This window comes from Stegostoma tigrinum, chromosome 9, assembly GCF_030684315.1.
Source record: "Stegostoma tigrinum isolate sSteTig4 chromosome 9, sSteTig4.hap1, whole genome shotgun sequence".
NCBI classification, from domain to species: Eukaryota; Metazoa; Chordata; class Chondrichthyes; order Orectolobiformes; family Stegostomatidae; genus Stegostoma; species Stegostoma tigrinum.
In genome coordinates this window covers 36,029,110-36,041,901 of record NC_081362.1, presented here as the reverse complement: position 1 = coordinate 36,041,901, position 12,792 = coordinate 36,029,110, and the positions used below count along the sequence as shown (strand labels likewise).

At 37.7% G+C, this 12,792-nt stretch overlaps 1 protein-coding gene across 5 annotated transcripts in view; it reads left to right on the top strand.

Moving 5' to 3' along the window:
* The window catches only part of arid1b (AT-rich interactive domain 1B), a 549,279-nt gene that overhangs the window by 474,079 nt on the left and 62,408 nt on the right, over positions 1–12,792 (top strand). For 3 of the 5 annotated variants that reach the window (XM_059648486.1, XM_059648484.1, XM_059648483.1), the window contains 3 exons: positions 6,420–6,532; positions 7,055–7,213; positions 12,021–12,227. In XM_059648486.1, coding sequence (XP_059504469.1) covers positions 6,420–6,532; positions 7,055–7,213; positions 12,021–12,227 — 479 coding nt within the window. The remainder of the gene's footprint in view (positions 1–6,419; positions 6,533–7,054; positions 7,214–12,020; positions 12,228–12,792) is intronic. The other 2 variants (XM_059648487.1, XM_059648485.1) reach the window with 1 other exon arrangement.

The window sequence follows — 12,792 nt, the reverse complement described above, 5'->3', positions numbered from 1 at the left end:
ATGCTGTTTATGTCAATTTAAATGGTAGAGTTGAAACTGTTTGGATAGATTCAATGTAAGATGGGAAATTTAAATGTATACACCAGCATATCTTCAAATGAGAAGTTGTGCAGTGTCAATGCTGAGCTGATTCTTGTTGATATCAGGTTCAGTTGATCAACAAGAAACTTTGCCAAAGGCAATCTTAAATCAGGAAGTACAGTTATCTGTAGTGTAACCAACTGATAACTGATCTGTTAATTTGGCAGTTGCTATTAGTGAGCCATATGCTTGGGTGAGAAAAGTAATAAAGCATAAAGAAAATCTATTGAAATGATTATTTAATTGGTAACGTGTACCATTCTATGTTAAATCATGTTATCTTAGCATTACAAATTTTGCAGCAAAATTTCTTTTCCAAACATGCTTTGGAAAAGCCTAGTTTACACTTTTTCTGATTGCATCATAAATCTTAATCTGAACATGGAAGAAAATTGATCTTATATTTTTGAGTTTCAAGAAACGTTCTAGAGGAGATTTCTTATATATGATGTAATCTGCAGTTTGTGTATTTGTATTTCTGTTAGATTTCATAGGAGCACAGAAAATAGTTGCGGGAATAGGCCATTCCGCTCTTCAAGCCTGCACTACCATTGAATATGATCACACCTGATCCACCCCCACTCCTGTTTTCTCTCCATTCTACTTGATCCCTTTAGCTGCAAGGGCCACATCCAGCTCCCCCTTCAATATGTCTAACAAAGTGGCCCCAACAGCTCTTTGTGGTAGAGATTTCCATGGGCTCTCAATTCTGGGTGAAGAAATTCTCTCTCATCTCAGCCCTGAATGGTTTACTCCTTATACTCTGACTGTGACCCTTAGTTCTGGACTTCCTCAATATTGGGAACATTCTTCCCACATCTAACCAGTCCAGTCCCATCAGGATTTTATATGTTTCTGTGATTTGCACACGTGGACACATATACACATACAACTAAATTTCAGTGAGTACAAACCCAATTGATCCAGTCCTTCTTCATATGTCAGTTCTGCCATCGCATGAATCAGTCTGGTGGATCTTCACTGGGCTCCCTGAATAGCAAAAATGTCCTTCCTTAGACTATGAGACCAAAACTGCACGCAATACTCAAGGCGTGGCCCCACCAAGACCCTGTATAGCTGCAGCAAGAGACCGCTACCCCTGACTTAAATACTTGTGCTATAAAGGCCAACATGCTATTAGCTTTCCTCACTGCCTGCTGCGCCTGCACCTACATGCTAACCTTCAGTGACTGTTCCACAATGGCACCTAGGTCTCATTGTACCTCAACTTTTCATAAATTGCAAGTATTCAAATAATAATCTGACTTCCTATTTTTGCCCCCAGCTTGGATAACCTAACATTTATCCATATTATATTGCATTTGATAATTGCCCAGCCAGCCAACATGTCCAAACCACCTGCAGGCTCTTAGCATCCTCCTTACAGTATACGTTTAGTGTCGACTACAGATTTTGAGATATTGCATTCAATTGCTTCATCCAAATCGTTATTGTATATTGTGAACGTTTGGGGTCCCAGCACTGAACTCTGCAGTATCCCACTCAACACTGCCTGCTACTCTGAAAAGCACCTGTTATTTCCAACTCTCTGCTTTCCATCTGCTGGCCAGTTCTCTATACACATCAATACGTTACCACTGATACCATAAGCATTTATTTTTCTTGCTATTCTCTTGTGTGGGACCTTGTCAAAGGTTTTTTGAAAGTCCAGATTCGCAACATCCATTGCTTCAGCTTTGTCCTCTGTCCGGGTCACATCCTCAAGAAAATTCCAGAAGATTTGTCATGCATGTTTTCCCTTGAGTGATCCTTGCTAACTTAAATTGATCCTACCGCCACTTTCCAAATTCTCAGTTAATACTAATTGACTCCAGCATTTTCCCCACCACAAATGTCAGGCTGGCCTATAATTCCCCATTTACTCTCCCTTTTTTAAAAGGTCATGTTACGTTAGCTAACCCCCAGTTTATTAAAACTCTTCGAAAGTCTCTAAATGGCCACCAATGCATCCACTAATTCTAGGGCCATAAGTACTCTGCGATGCAGAGCATCGGGCTTTGGGATGTATCTGGTTTTATGCCCATCAATTTCCCCAATACCAGTGTTTGACTACTATGGATTTCCTCAGTTACTCCATCACATTTGATTCTTTTTTCCCCCTAGCATTTCCAGAAGGTTATTTGTGTCCTCCTTAGTGAAGACAGTTCCAAAGTATTTGTTAAGCTGGTCTGCCATCTCTTTATCCATTATGAATTCACTTGATTATAACTGTAAGGGACCTACATTTGTTAACACTACTGTTTTTCTCATCATGTATCTGTAGAAGCATTTGCAGTCAGTTTTTATATTTTCTGCAAGCTTACCCTTGTATTTTGTTTTCCCTTCCAAATTAAACCCTTTGTCGTCCTCTACTGAATTTTAAATTTCTCCCAGTCCTCAAGTTTACTGCTTTTACTGATCAATTTATATGCCCAGTCTTTGGACAATTCCTGATTCCCCTTGTTCGCCATGGTTGAGTCACCTTCCCTGTTTCACACCGGACAGAGATGTGCGCTTGTTGAAGTTCATCTATATGTTCTTTAACTGTCAATGCCTATCCACCATCCACACCTTAGGTATCATTGTCCAGTTTATCCTAGCCAAAGCATGTCTCATATCATCAAAGCTAGCTTTCTTTAAGTTCAGGACCCCAGTCTCAGATTTAACTATATCACTCTCTATCTTAATGAAGAATTTTACCATATTATGATCACTCTTCCGCAAGGTGTCTCACACCACAAGGTTGATAATTACTCCTCTGTCATTACACAATACCCAGTCTGGGGTGGCCTCTCTAGTTTGTTCCTTGACATACTCGTTGAGGAAGCCATCCCTCATATATTCCTGGAAATCCTCCTGTATCACCAGTTTAGTTAGTTCATTCAATATGCAGATTAAAGTCACCCATAATAACTGCTGTACCGTTATTGCAGGCATCTCTAATTTCCTGTTTGATGCCACTCCAACCTCACAATTACTGATTGGTGGTGTGTATGCAACTCCCACTAGCATTTTCTCCTTTTGGTGTCCCGCAGTTCCACTCATACGGATTCCATATCGTCCAGGCTGATGTCCTTTCTTACTCCTGTGTTAATCTCCACCTCAACTAGCAACACTACCCCACCTCAAATATCCCTACAGGTCCAAAGTGCTGTCTGCCAAGCTTACATTGACACTTTCCTGTATTTACTGCTTTACACATATTGGTTTTACGCGAGGTGCTTTTAAATTTCAAATTTCCACCACACATCCCACATTCTCACACCACTGAAAGGTGATGTATAACTTGTCATCATGTTCCACTTGCTCCAATAAAATGGCACAGCTTCTTCAAAATTTGGTTATCAGTATTACCTTAACTCAGGGTAATGTGCTGAATCAGATTAAGCTAGCAACTTCTCTTTTGCAAAAAAAAACTCTAAATAAATCCAAAATGATTTTTATGTAAGAATTTTAATTTGGTATAAATTGATGGGCACAGCCCTGGTTTAGTTTGTGCAGCACATTTTTTTTTGTGTGGGCTTTCTGTAATTCAAATGATTTCCTGTGTTCACTCAGGGATATTTCCTACAATGCAGCTGCAATGAAATTGCTTTATATTCATTTGACATGCTCACATTAGTTGATGAACAAGCACAATATTCTGCCAAATCTGCAAGGAAGTGAAAATAGAACTAATTCATAGATTAAGCACTACAAATCATTACACTGCACACCTGTGTAGGAACATGTTTTACAAAATTTTAATTGGTCCAGCCAGAGAGCAAGACTCTGATGAGTAAACTGGCAAGGTGAGTAGGTTCAGTTTGCCAGTGCTGTAAATATTCCTACAGGTCCAGAGTGCAGTCTGCCAAGCTCACATTGACACTTCCCTGTATTCACTGCAGTATGCATTTTGGGTTTATGCAAGGTACTTTTAAACTAGTTATAAGATTTTTTTTTGACTACACTACTTCTGTGGCAGTATTTTCATTGAAAGGTTAGGCTACCCTTTCTCATAATTGCTTAAAACTGCATAAAGATTTCAATAATATTTGTCACACAGAAGCCAAAGTTCTTGATGTATGTATGCTTGGCGTGTCAAGCAGTCTTCTTGAACACATTGCTTACCTCCTGTTTGGCATTACATTGCAGTTCCTGTCTGCATGGGCATTATTGCCGTCTTGCCTCAGTTCACTGTTGTGCATTCATATATATGTGTGTATATATGCCAAACTAAAATACCTTCGCTCTATGCAGCAAGCCAATCCATTGTACCATTTCTAGACTAAGTTGTTGCCCATCCTTTAAACGTTATAAATGTTTAGCTTTTAAAATGAAGATTTCTTTTCTGCCTGATAATAAAATGGCATGATACAAAAATTCACCTAACCTGCACATCTTTGGACTGCGAGAGAATACTGGGCCACTGGTACAAATCCATGCAGACACTGGGAGAGCATGCAAATTCCACACAGACAAATACCAAGGTTGTAATAAAGCGGGGGTGCTGATGAAGTGAGGCAGCAGTGCTAACCACTGAGCCACTATGCCGCCACTTTAATCACATTATGCATTCTATGATGACTGCCTGATAGATAAATAGTGAATTATTCCACATTGTACGTTTTTGTCCTTCATTCAGGACAATGGCTTGGTATGACTTAGGAAGTGGGCCACTGCCACTCATGCTTTCCTTTATTCAGTGTCAAACTGGCACAGTGACAAAAAATATGGATAGGAGGTATGGAAAATTGCTCTCATTCAAGATCATACTCTAAGGTGCTGGATATGATTCCACAAATAATAATAACAAAAGGGAACTGGTCAATACTGAGTTTAAGGAGCTTGGAGAGGTACAAGCAAAATAAAATGGACATGTTGGACTAAGCTCAGCTGCTCTACCTACAAACCATACTACTGGTTGTCTCCTGTCTCATAAGGTTCAATGATTCTATAATACTGCAAAGTGAGTTAGGTGTTGGCATAGTTGTCTTACCTCTTGAGTGAGAAGGTTGTAGGTTAGATTCCATTGGGATTTAAAGACATCTTTAGTAAATTACATTGGTAAGAAAGTTGCGATATTGTCAAGAGGTCACATCTTTCCAAATAAACATCAAACTGCCTGCTCAGAGTTATTAAAATGTCACATGTCTTATTCAAAGAAGTGAGTACATATTCGTTCAGAAAAAAAAATCCAGCAACAAATTATCTTATAATTTGTTCATTTGCTCTTTTGAAATCCGTTGGGTCATAATTGGTGATTGCTTATACACTGATTGCATACTGAAATAAACCATCGACAGTAAAGTATTTTGGGAAATCCTGAACAATGCAAATGATTTCCACGTTCTCACTTGTTGTGTGGCCCACACTATCCATGCAAGAGACACCATTTTACTCAAAGATGCTTAACTGAATTTTGGTAGGGAGTACTGAGCTGAAGAAGAAAATAAAAGAAGGGAAGAAAAAGACATAATCAACTGTTAACAAATTCTTAGAATCTATAGTGATGCCTTAGTCCAGAAATTAGAATGGACAGTTCAAAGAAATGTCCTGCCAACTATGGTTTTAGGAATCAAATGAATGTCCAAGTATAATAGAAATTAAGCCATTCAGTTAATTTATATGTACGCTAATGAAATGTTTTCAACATGATGCTTTTTAAAAAGTGAGTCCAACTTTGCTGCTATATACCATGACACAACAGCCGTTGGTCATAAATATAATTGTCTTAAGCTACTAGATCAGGGTTACATTCAAAATTTAAACATTTGGTTGCTAGACGCTGAAGTATAAATAATGGCTCAATTAATTCATATCACTTCCATATGAGAAGGTGATTCAAATTTTAAAAATGTTTCAGTGAAAACTTACTCATGGAGTTGCAGATAGTGATGTTAGCCTAGTCCTGTATGCAGGCTGGGGCAAAAGAAATTGTGATTATCCTTTTAACATCTTAAAAATAAGCTATTTAAAACAAATCTTCTAAGCTCTCGATTATAGATACAATTGATTTTTCCCTGATCAAGTAACATAGGGATGCTGCATGTTTACAGTGAGTGTAAAATGTAAAAGTGGTTTTGAAAAACACTCAAATTTACAGTTGGCGTGAATTGTATATTGTGTATTTGAATTTTGAAAATTCCCGAATAGATTTGAACAGGATTTTCAAGTGGTTAGGAAAGTGCAGAGAACAATCGAACTACCTTGATGGCTTTTCTAAAGTTAATTTTTACTGGAGGTATTTTAAAGTTTTGTATTGGTATATTTGAAGTGACAACTTTGTGTTTGCCCCAATAAAATTTATAAGTACGTTTTAGGATTAATTTTAGTTCCCCAAATTGTTATGTACATAGCTTCAATGGGTCTCGGAGCAGACATGATGACACAGGCCGATTCCAAACTTCAAGTACCTCAGAAAATGGATATTAAAGAAGAAGGACCCCCTTCGACTGAGACCAAGTCTAAGGTATTTCTCCAGCAATGATGGTGTTGGTTTGGCTGAACAAGTCTGCTCTGTTACATCATTTGGTTTTCAGTCTCTAATCTCTCCCTTCTGCATGCTTTTGCGCGTCCTATTCCTATTCTTTCAAGTGGATCTGAAAGTCATTGGTTCTAAAGGCACTTAAAAACATTGATAAATTTGGCTTTAAGGTGTTAAGAGAGTTGTTTGCCTGTTTTTATAAACTGCAGCCATTTTCTCTACCTCTTTTGTCATGGCTTCCTTGCAACAGCAAAGGCATTTGGTATTTTGCTTTTCTGAATTTTTTGTAAAACTAACTAAGTGATTTCCTTCATGGGGAAACTTGTGCTAAGCATCTCAAATAAGCTTAAAGTTAAGCATGGTGGCTCCAGCAATCTTCCAAATTTAGACCAATTATAAATGTTATGTGATTGTTTATACCTGTAAGTTAAAATTGATTTAACATTTTTTTCTTCTTTTGAATGAACCTTGCCCTGCCCTCCTCCTATTTTTGTTCTGCTACCACAGGATAGCTACAACTCTCAGGGTATTTCCCAGCCCCTTACCTCAGGCAACCTGCCAATCCTTTCCCCCATGTCCCCAAGCTCTACTAGCATCTCCTCAATGCATGGAGATGAAAGTGATAGCATTAGCAGCCCAGGCTGGCCAAAGACTCCGTCAAGCCCTGTAAGTGGCGCTGTTTTATTAACCTCTATGCTATGTAATGTTTGTGTGCTAATTGAAAATCATTTAAAACAAAGACTGTGTTTGAAATCCCCTTATAATCTTCCAAATATGGTAATAGCTGAATAGCAGTTAGCTTTCATGATGAATTTTGCTGGACACAATTCTTTCCGAAGAGAGAATGGCAGCCAGTCATGATATTGATCATAGCCGCCATATCTTTACAAATGTTGTCAAGGTTTACAGACTGGAAGGTAATGTTTTAGAGTAATTGAATAATGTGGTTTGAGTACATTACATATGTATAAAACTGTAAATGTTGGGACAATATAGAATATTCTACTTAATTAAATATTCAGTGTAATTATTTATTGTAACAATAAAAACAAGTAAAAGTGTTTTATTTTCTATTTTATCATGATACCTTATTGTGCTAGGGGACTGCAAATGTTTGTCTAAAAATTGCCTTTACATCTTTTCCACATTGTGTACAGAGCAGGTTAATGTTCATAAATTATACATTTTTGATTTGAATCCATTTCATAATTTATTTAGCATAATTACTTATAGATGTAACAAATGAAAGTGAATAAAAGTGGTGATTTTCTTCGATTTTATGTTCATGCCTTATTGTACTGAGGAATTGTGGACCTTTGCATAAAAATTGGCTCTACAAATTTTGCCCATGGTCTACGAAACCAGATTTAACTTCAAAACTGCTCAGATCCAACGCCAGCTATTATGTTCACAATCTAACAATCATTGTACAGTTAGTGAACCTGACATGGCATTCCTGTCTTGTTTTAGTTACATTATGGAGGGACAGGAGTGCATCATTCTGTCCCTCAGGCCTGTTCACCAGTCAGTTAAAACAAATTGATCTCTGCATAACCATGTCTACCACCTTAATTCCATAACCTTACATAGCTTGCCTACTTTAAACAATCTCAGTTTGAAATTTTCAATTGACTTAACCTGAACAGGAGCAGAGAACTCCAGATTTCATTAACCTTTGTGTGAAGAATTATTTTCTCTTGTCGTACCTTGATGCCTTTGCTGTAATGATCAGATTATGTTCGCTTGAATCTGGACTCACCAACCAAAGGACATAGTTTCTCCCTTTGATTTTCCTAAACAGAAAATCAAATATTAATGAAGAATGAGAAGCAACCAAATTGAAGCACATCAGATTCTTGAGAGAGTTGACAGGATAGACGCAGAGAGGTTATTTCCACTTGGGGGAGAGTCCAGGTCCAGAGGCCATAATCTCAGAAAAGGGGTTGAACATTTAAGACAAAGATGGGGGGAGTTTCTGTTCTCGGAGGATAGTGAATTTGGTGAATTCTTTACCACAGGGCTGTTGAAACTGAGGTCATTAAGTATATTCAAGGCTGAAATAGACAGATTTTTAATGAGTTTTGGAATTGAGGGTTGCGCGGAAAAGACAGGAAAGTGGAGTTGAGGGTTATCAGATCAGCCATGATCTCATTGAGTGGTGGAGCAGATTCAGTGGGTTGAATGGCCTGCTTTGCTTCCAGTACCTTGTGGTCATGATCTTGTGGGGCCTGATTGTTTATACTCAGACAAATATAAATTTGGTATATGCAGTCTTGCTTCATCATTTAACATTTACTGCTCAGTATCATTCTGATGAATCTTCACTATACAACCACTAAGGCCAGCATGGAAAACCAATAATGAATGCACTGCTGTCGGTGGAGTATAACTAGAAAAATGTACAACTATAAGTTAATTTCTATCCCTTCGTGTTTCAGCCCCATTGAAATAAAAAGCCAACGTTCAATTAGTCTTTTCAATTATTTTTGTACCATATGCTAGGATGTTGATTTTTATACTTGGACCCCTAGAACACTCCGTTTGTCCTCTTACCACTTACTCAGAATCTGGAAAAGGTTCTGATTTACTTATCTACAGCCCAAAGCAAATGGCCTTACACTTCCCCACACTAAAGTCCGTGTGCCACAGTTTTGTCGGCTCATATAAGTATTAGTGTCTCATTGTAGATAGGATTGTATTATTTTTTGTAATGTCTAATTAAGTGTTGTCATCAAAATTAAATGTGCTGCTGTTTATTCCTTCATCAAAGTAAATTATGAAGATTGTGAAATGGGCCTAAGTTCTCTTCTTACTCTCACTAATGAAATCCTAACAATTTGAACACATATCTATTATCTGTACGCCCTCTGCTGTCTTCTAACAAACTTCCATTACCAACCAATAAGTTGTATCCATTCCATTCTGAAATTTTACATATGTTTGGTGAAACCTTTTTGATTACCTTTCTGGGTGTCCATAATGTATGTTAAACTAATTTTGGAACTCCAGTGCCTTACTGAGTATAAATACTTCCAGATCTAACACTAAACCATACAGAAGAGATGATCAGAGATAATGGGAACTGCAGATGCTGGAGATTCCAAGATAATAAAATGTGAGGCTGGATGAACACAGCAGGCCAAGCAGCATCTCAGGAGCACAAAAGCTGACGTTTCGGGCCTAGACCCTTCATCAGAGAGGGGGATGGGGGGAGGGAAGAGATGATCATTGGTTTGATTTCTCACTGTGATAGTTGATCTCAGCCATGGCAACATTTTGGGCACCACAATTGAACATAGACCATTGAACCAGAGGAATGCAATATCGACCAGGCTTCTGTAGCACGGGAGTTAATGACACCCACTGGAAAAAGCACATCAGGGATAACTTGAGTTTTACTCAGCTACAATACTTCACATGCTAGCATGAGCGGCTGATCCACGCCAAGTAGTCAATAAGGTATCACCATCTGAATTGAATTCCTGCAGAAATTGGTGCCTCCCGGAGAGGAGGGGTATCAGTTTTGTTCAGGTACGAATCCTACATTAGTAAATTTTGAAGTGTGATGAAATTATTCAGGATAAACTGAGTCAGTAGTTTGTTTGGGAGAAAATGCTTTATGCCATTGAGAGAGAGTGTTCTTACTGATGTGATTAACTGATTACCGTGATATGGATTTGTGTAAATGTGTATGTGTTGAACTTTCAGTTTCATTCAAAATAGCTGTATGTTATTCTTGTTCAGTATTTAGTGTCATCACAAAATTACATAATCAGTTTAAAGTTCCAAGTTGTGTTTTTTTAAGTGATTTTAATGGTGCAGCTTTCTACATAACAAAAAATCATCAACTATAAAACTTACTGAAAAACAGTTTGGGTTTACATTTTGGATTAATCTCTTGACCAGCTAAAACTGCAAAAGCTGATGTATAGAATGCGTAGGCCTTTTTGTTTTCTGTCTGTTTCGACTCATTCTGATTTGTTCATTACAAAAGTTAAATACTACAGATGCTGGAAACTTGAAATAAAAACAAAAGATGCTGGAAATACTCGGCATGTCAGACAATACTTGTGGAGAGAAACAGAGTTAATGTTTCTGAGTGAGATGACCTTCCATCATGATCAAAGGTCATCCTGACCTAAAACATTAGCTCTGTTTCTCTCCCCAGATGCTGCTTGACCTGATCCAATAACCTCTGCAGTCTATCTGAGAGAGCCCGCAGACTCTGTTTCTCCTCTTATTCGTCATTAATATTGAATCTAAATGATACAGTAAAGATGAAATTTATCTTCAATAGTAAAAATGTTTCATATTGAATTGGCAACGATTACACCTTCTGATTTTCTTTTCCCTTGTTTTTGCATCTTGCCCTTTACTACCACTATTGAAGTAATTTTCTCCCCCCCCCAAGGTGTGTGACCAAAGCAAAATCTACAATCTTGCCACAATAAAGCAAAGGTGCTGTGCAAAAACGAAAATCCTAATACGGCTTAATGAGCTCATTCTGTAGCATGATTCATTCTTTATAATTGTTGCCGATTTTCACGTTCTTCGTTGTTAAAATAATGCTTTCTTGTTACTTGATCCTCAGTCAAAATGCCTTACAGAAAATTCCAGCCCAGATCTCATTTTATTTGGGGGGAAAAATGTGCAAACTGTTCCAAGCCTAAAAAAAAATGCATTGTGTTTCATGTTGTTAATTTAGAAATGTAGTCATGTAGTCATAAGAATAGCCATTGATTAATAAAGGCCATTTAGTCCAACCAAGGTAACATGTTCATAGTAATAGACCTCAGAAAAAAAGAACTCCAATTTTTAAAAAGTGAAGTCCAAAAGGGTTCTATCTCAATTTAATCTGGAATAGAGATGTAGTCTGCCTCCTAATTATAGTTTGTCACTGTTGTTAGATCAGTTGGCCAAAGCGCATGCCTCATAAAAATAAATTAGAAATACCTTTACAAAGAACCTTACAACATAGAAACGAGCCTTTTGGCCCGTCAAGCCTGCGCCAACACATGACACATTACCTTAATCAAAATGGCAAATCCGCGCTTCATCTCAGTGACAAAATGAGAAAAATTTCCTGTTGTGCTTTGAAGCTGGGAGTACATATTACCAGGAGTGAAACTAGTAAAATTTGTAGCTGCACATGATGTTCACATTATATCCTTGGATGATGAATGGGTAAATGGATATATGCTCAAAAATATGCTATGTTTGTGTCTGATAAGGATTTTGTTTGCTCTGGGGTCACATATCTCATTTACCATGTTGAAGTTCAGATTGTTAAATTGATGAAATGTAAAAGCTTTGAGCATGAGTATGGAAACACTGTAATGGAATGTTTACAAGATATCTGTCAGAGCTAGTGTTCTTGATTCCTTACTGTATGTTTTTCAAGGAATAAGACCAGTTTTCATAATTGGGAAGAAGTCTCTTCATATTTCTTGCTTGTTCTGCCTGCTCATTGCAGAAATCACACTCTTCCACAACTGGTGAGAAGATAACCAGGCTGTATGAGCTGGGGAGTGAACAGGAGCGCAAGATGTGGATAGACCGTTATCTGACCTTCATGGAGGAAAGAGGAACGCCAGTGACCACATTACCTGCTGTGGGCAAAAAACCATTGGATCTTTATCGACTTTATGTCTGTGTTAAGGAAGTTGGTGGTTTGGCACAGGTGGGTACGAAATAGTATAGTTGCCTCTTGGTGTTTTAGGATTATTTGCTGGTTAGGTTTTGGCTGTTATTTGAACATTGGTATTTGAATATTGCTTCTTCTCAAGATTCCTTTTCGAAACTGATGTGAATTAACCCATGGAGAAATGTCTGCCCGTTAATTTGATCCATAACTAATGAGCAAGGCAATGGTAAAACATCTAGAGATGTCTCAATCTACAGTTTATGAAAAGGGAAAAATATAAAATCAGCATTAAGGGCTTGTGTTGCAAGTCTTGCTGAATTGTTTGCCCACTTCATCAGTGTCTGTTCTTGCACACAGGTTTCACTGCCAAGTTGTAATCTCAGTGAAATAAAAAAGGTATTGTGCAAATTATAGGCATATTTGGATTTTTTTTTGCATCTATGCCAACTACAAATGAAGTATAGACTAATTACTGCTGTTTTCTAAAATGTGTTCTTTGCTGATTTCTAATTTTATAGTTGAATTTTGTATTGAAGTATCTACATGTTTAGGGATGTACATGTACGCATTAATTTGTACATCGTGTTGCTGAGCTGCAGAA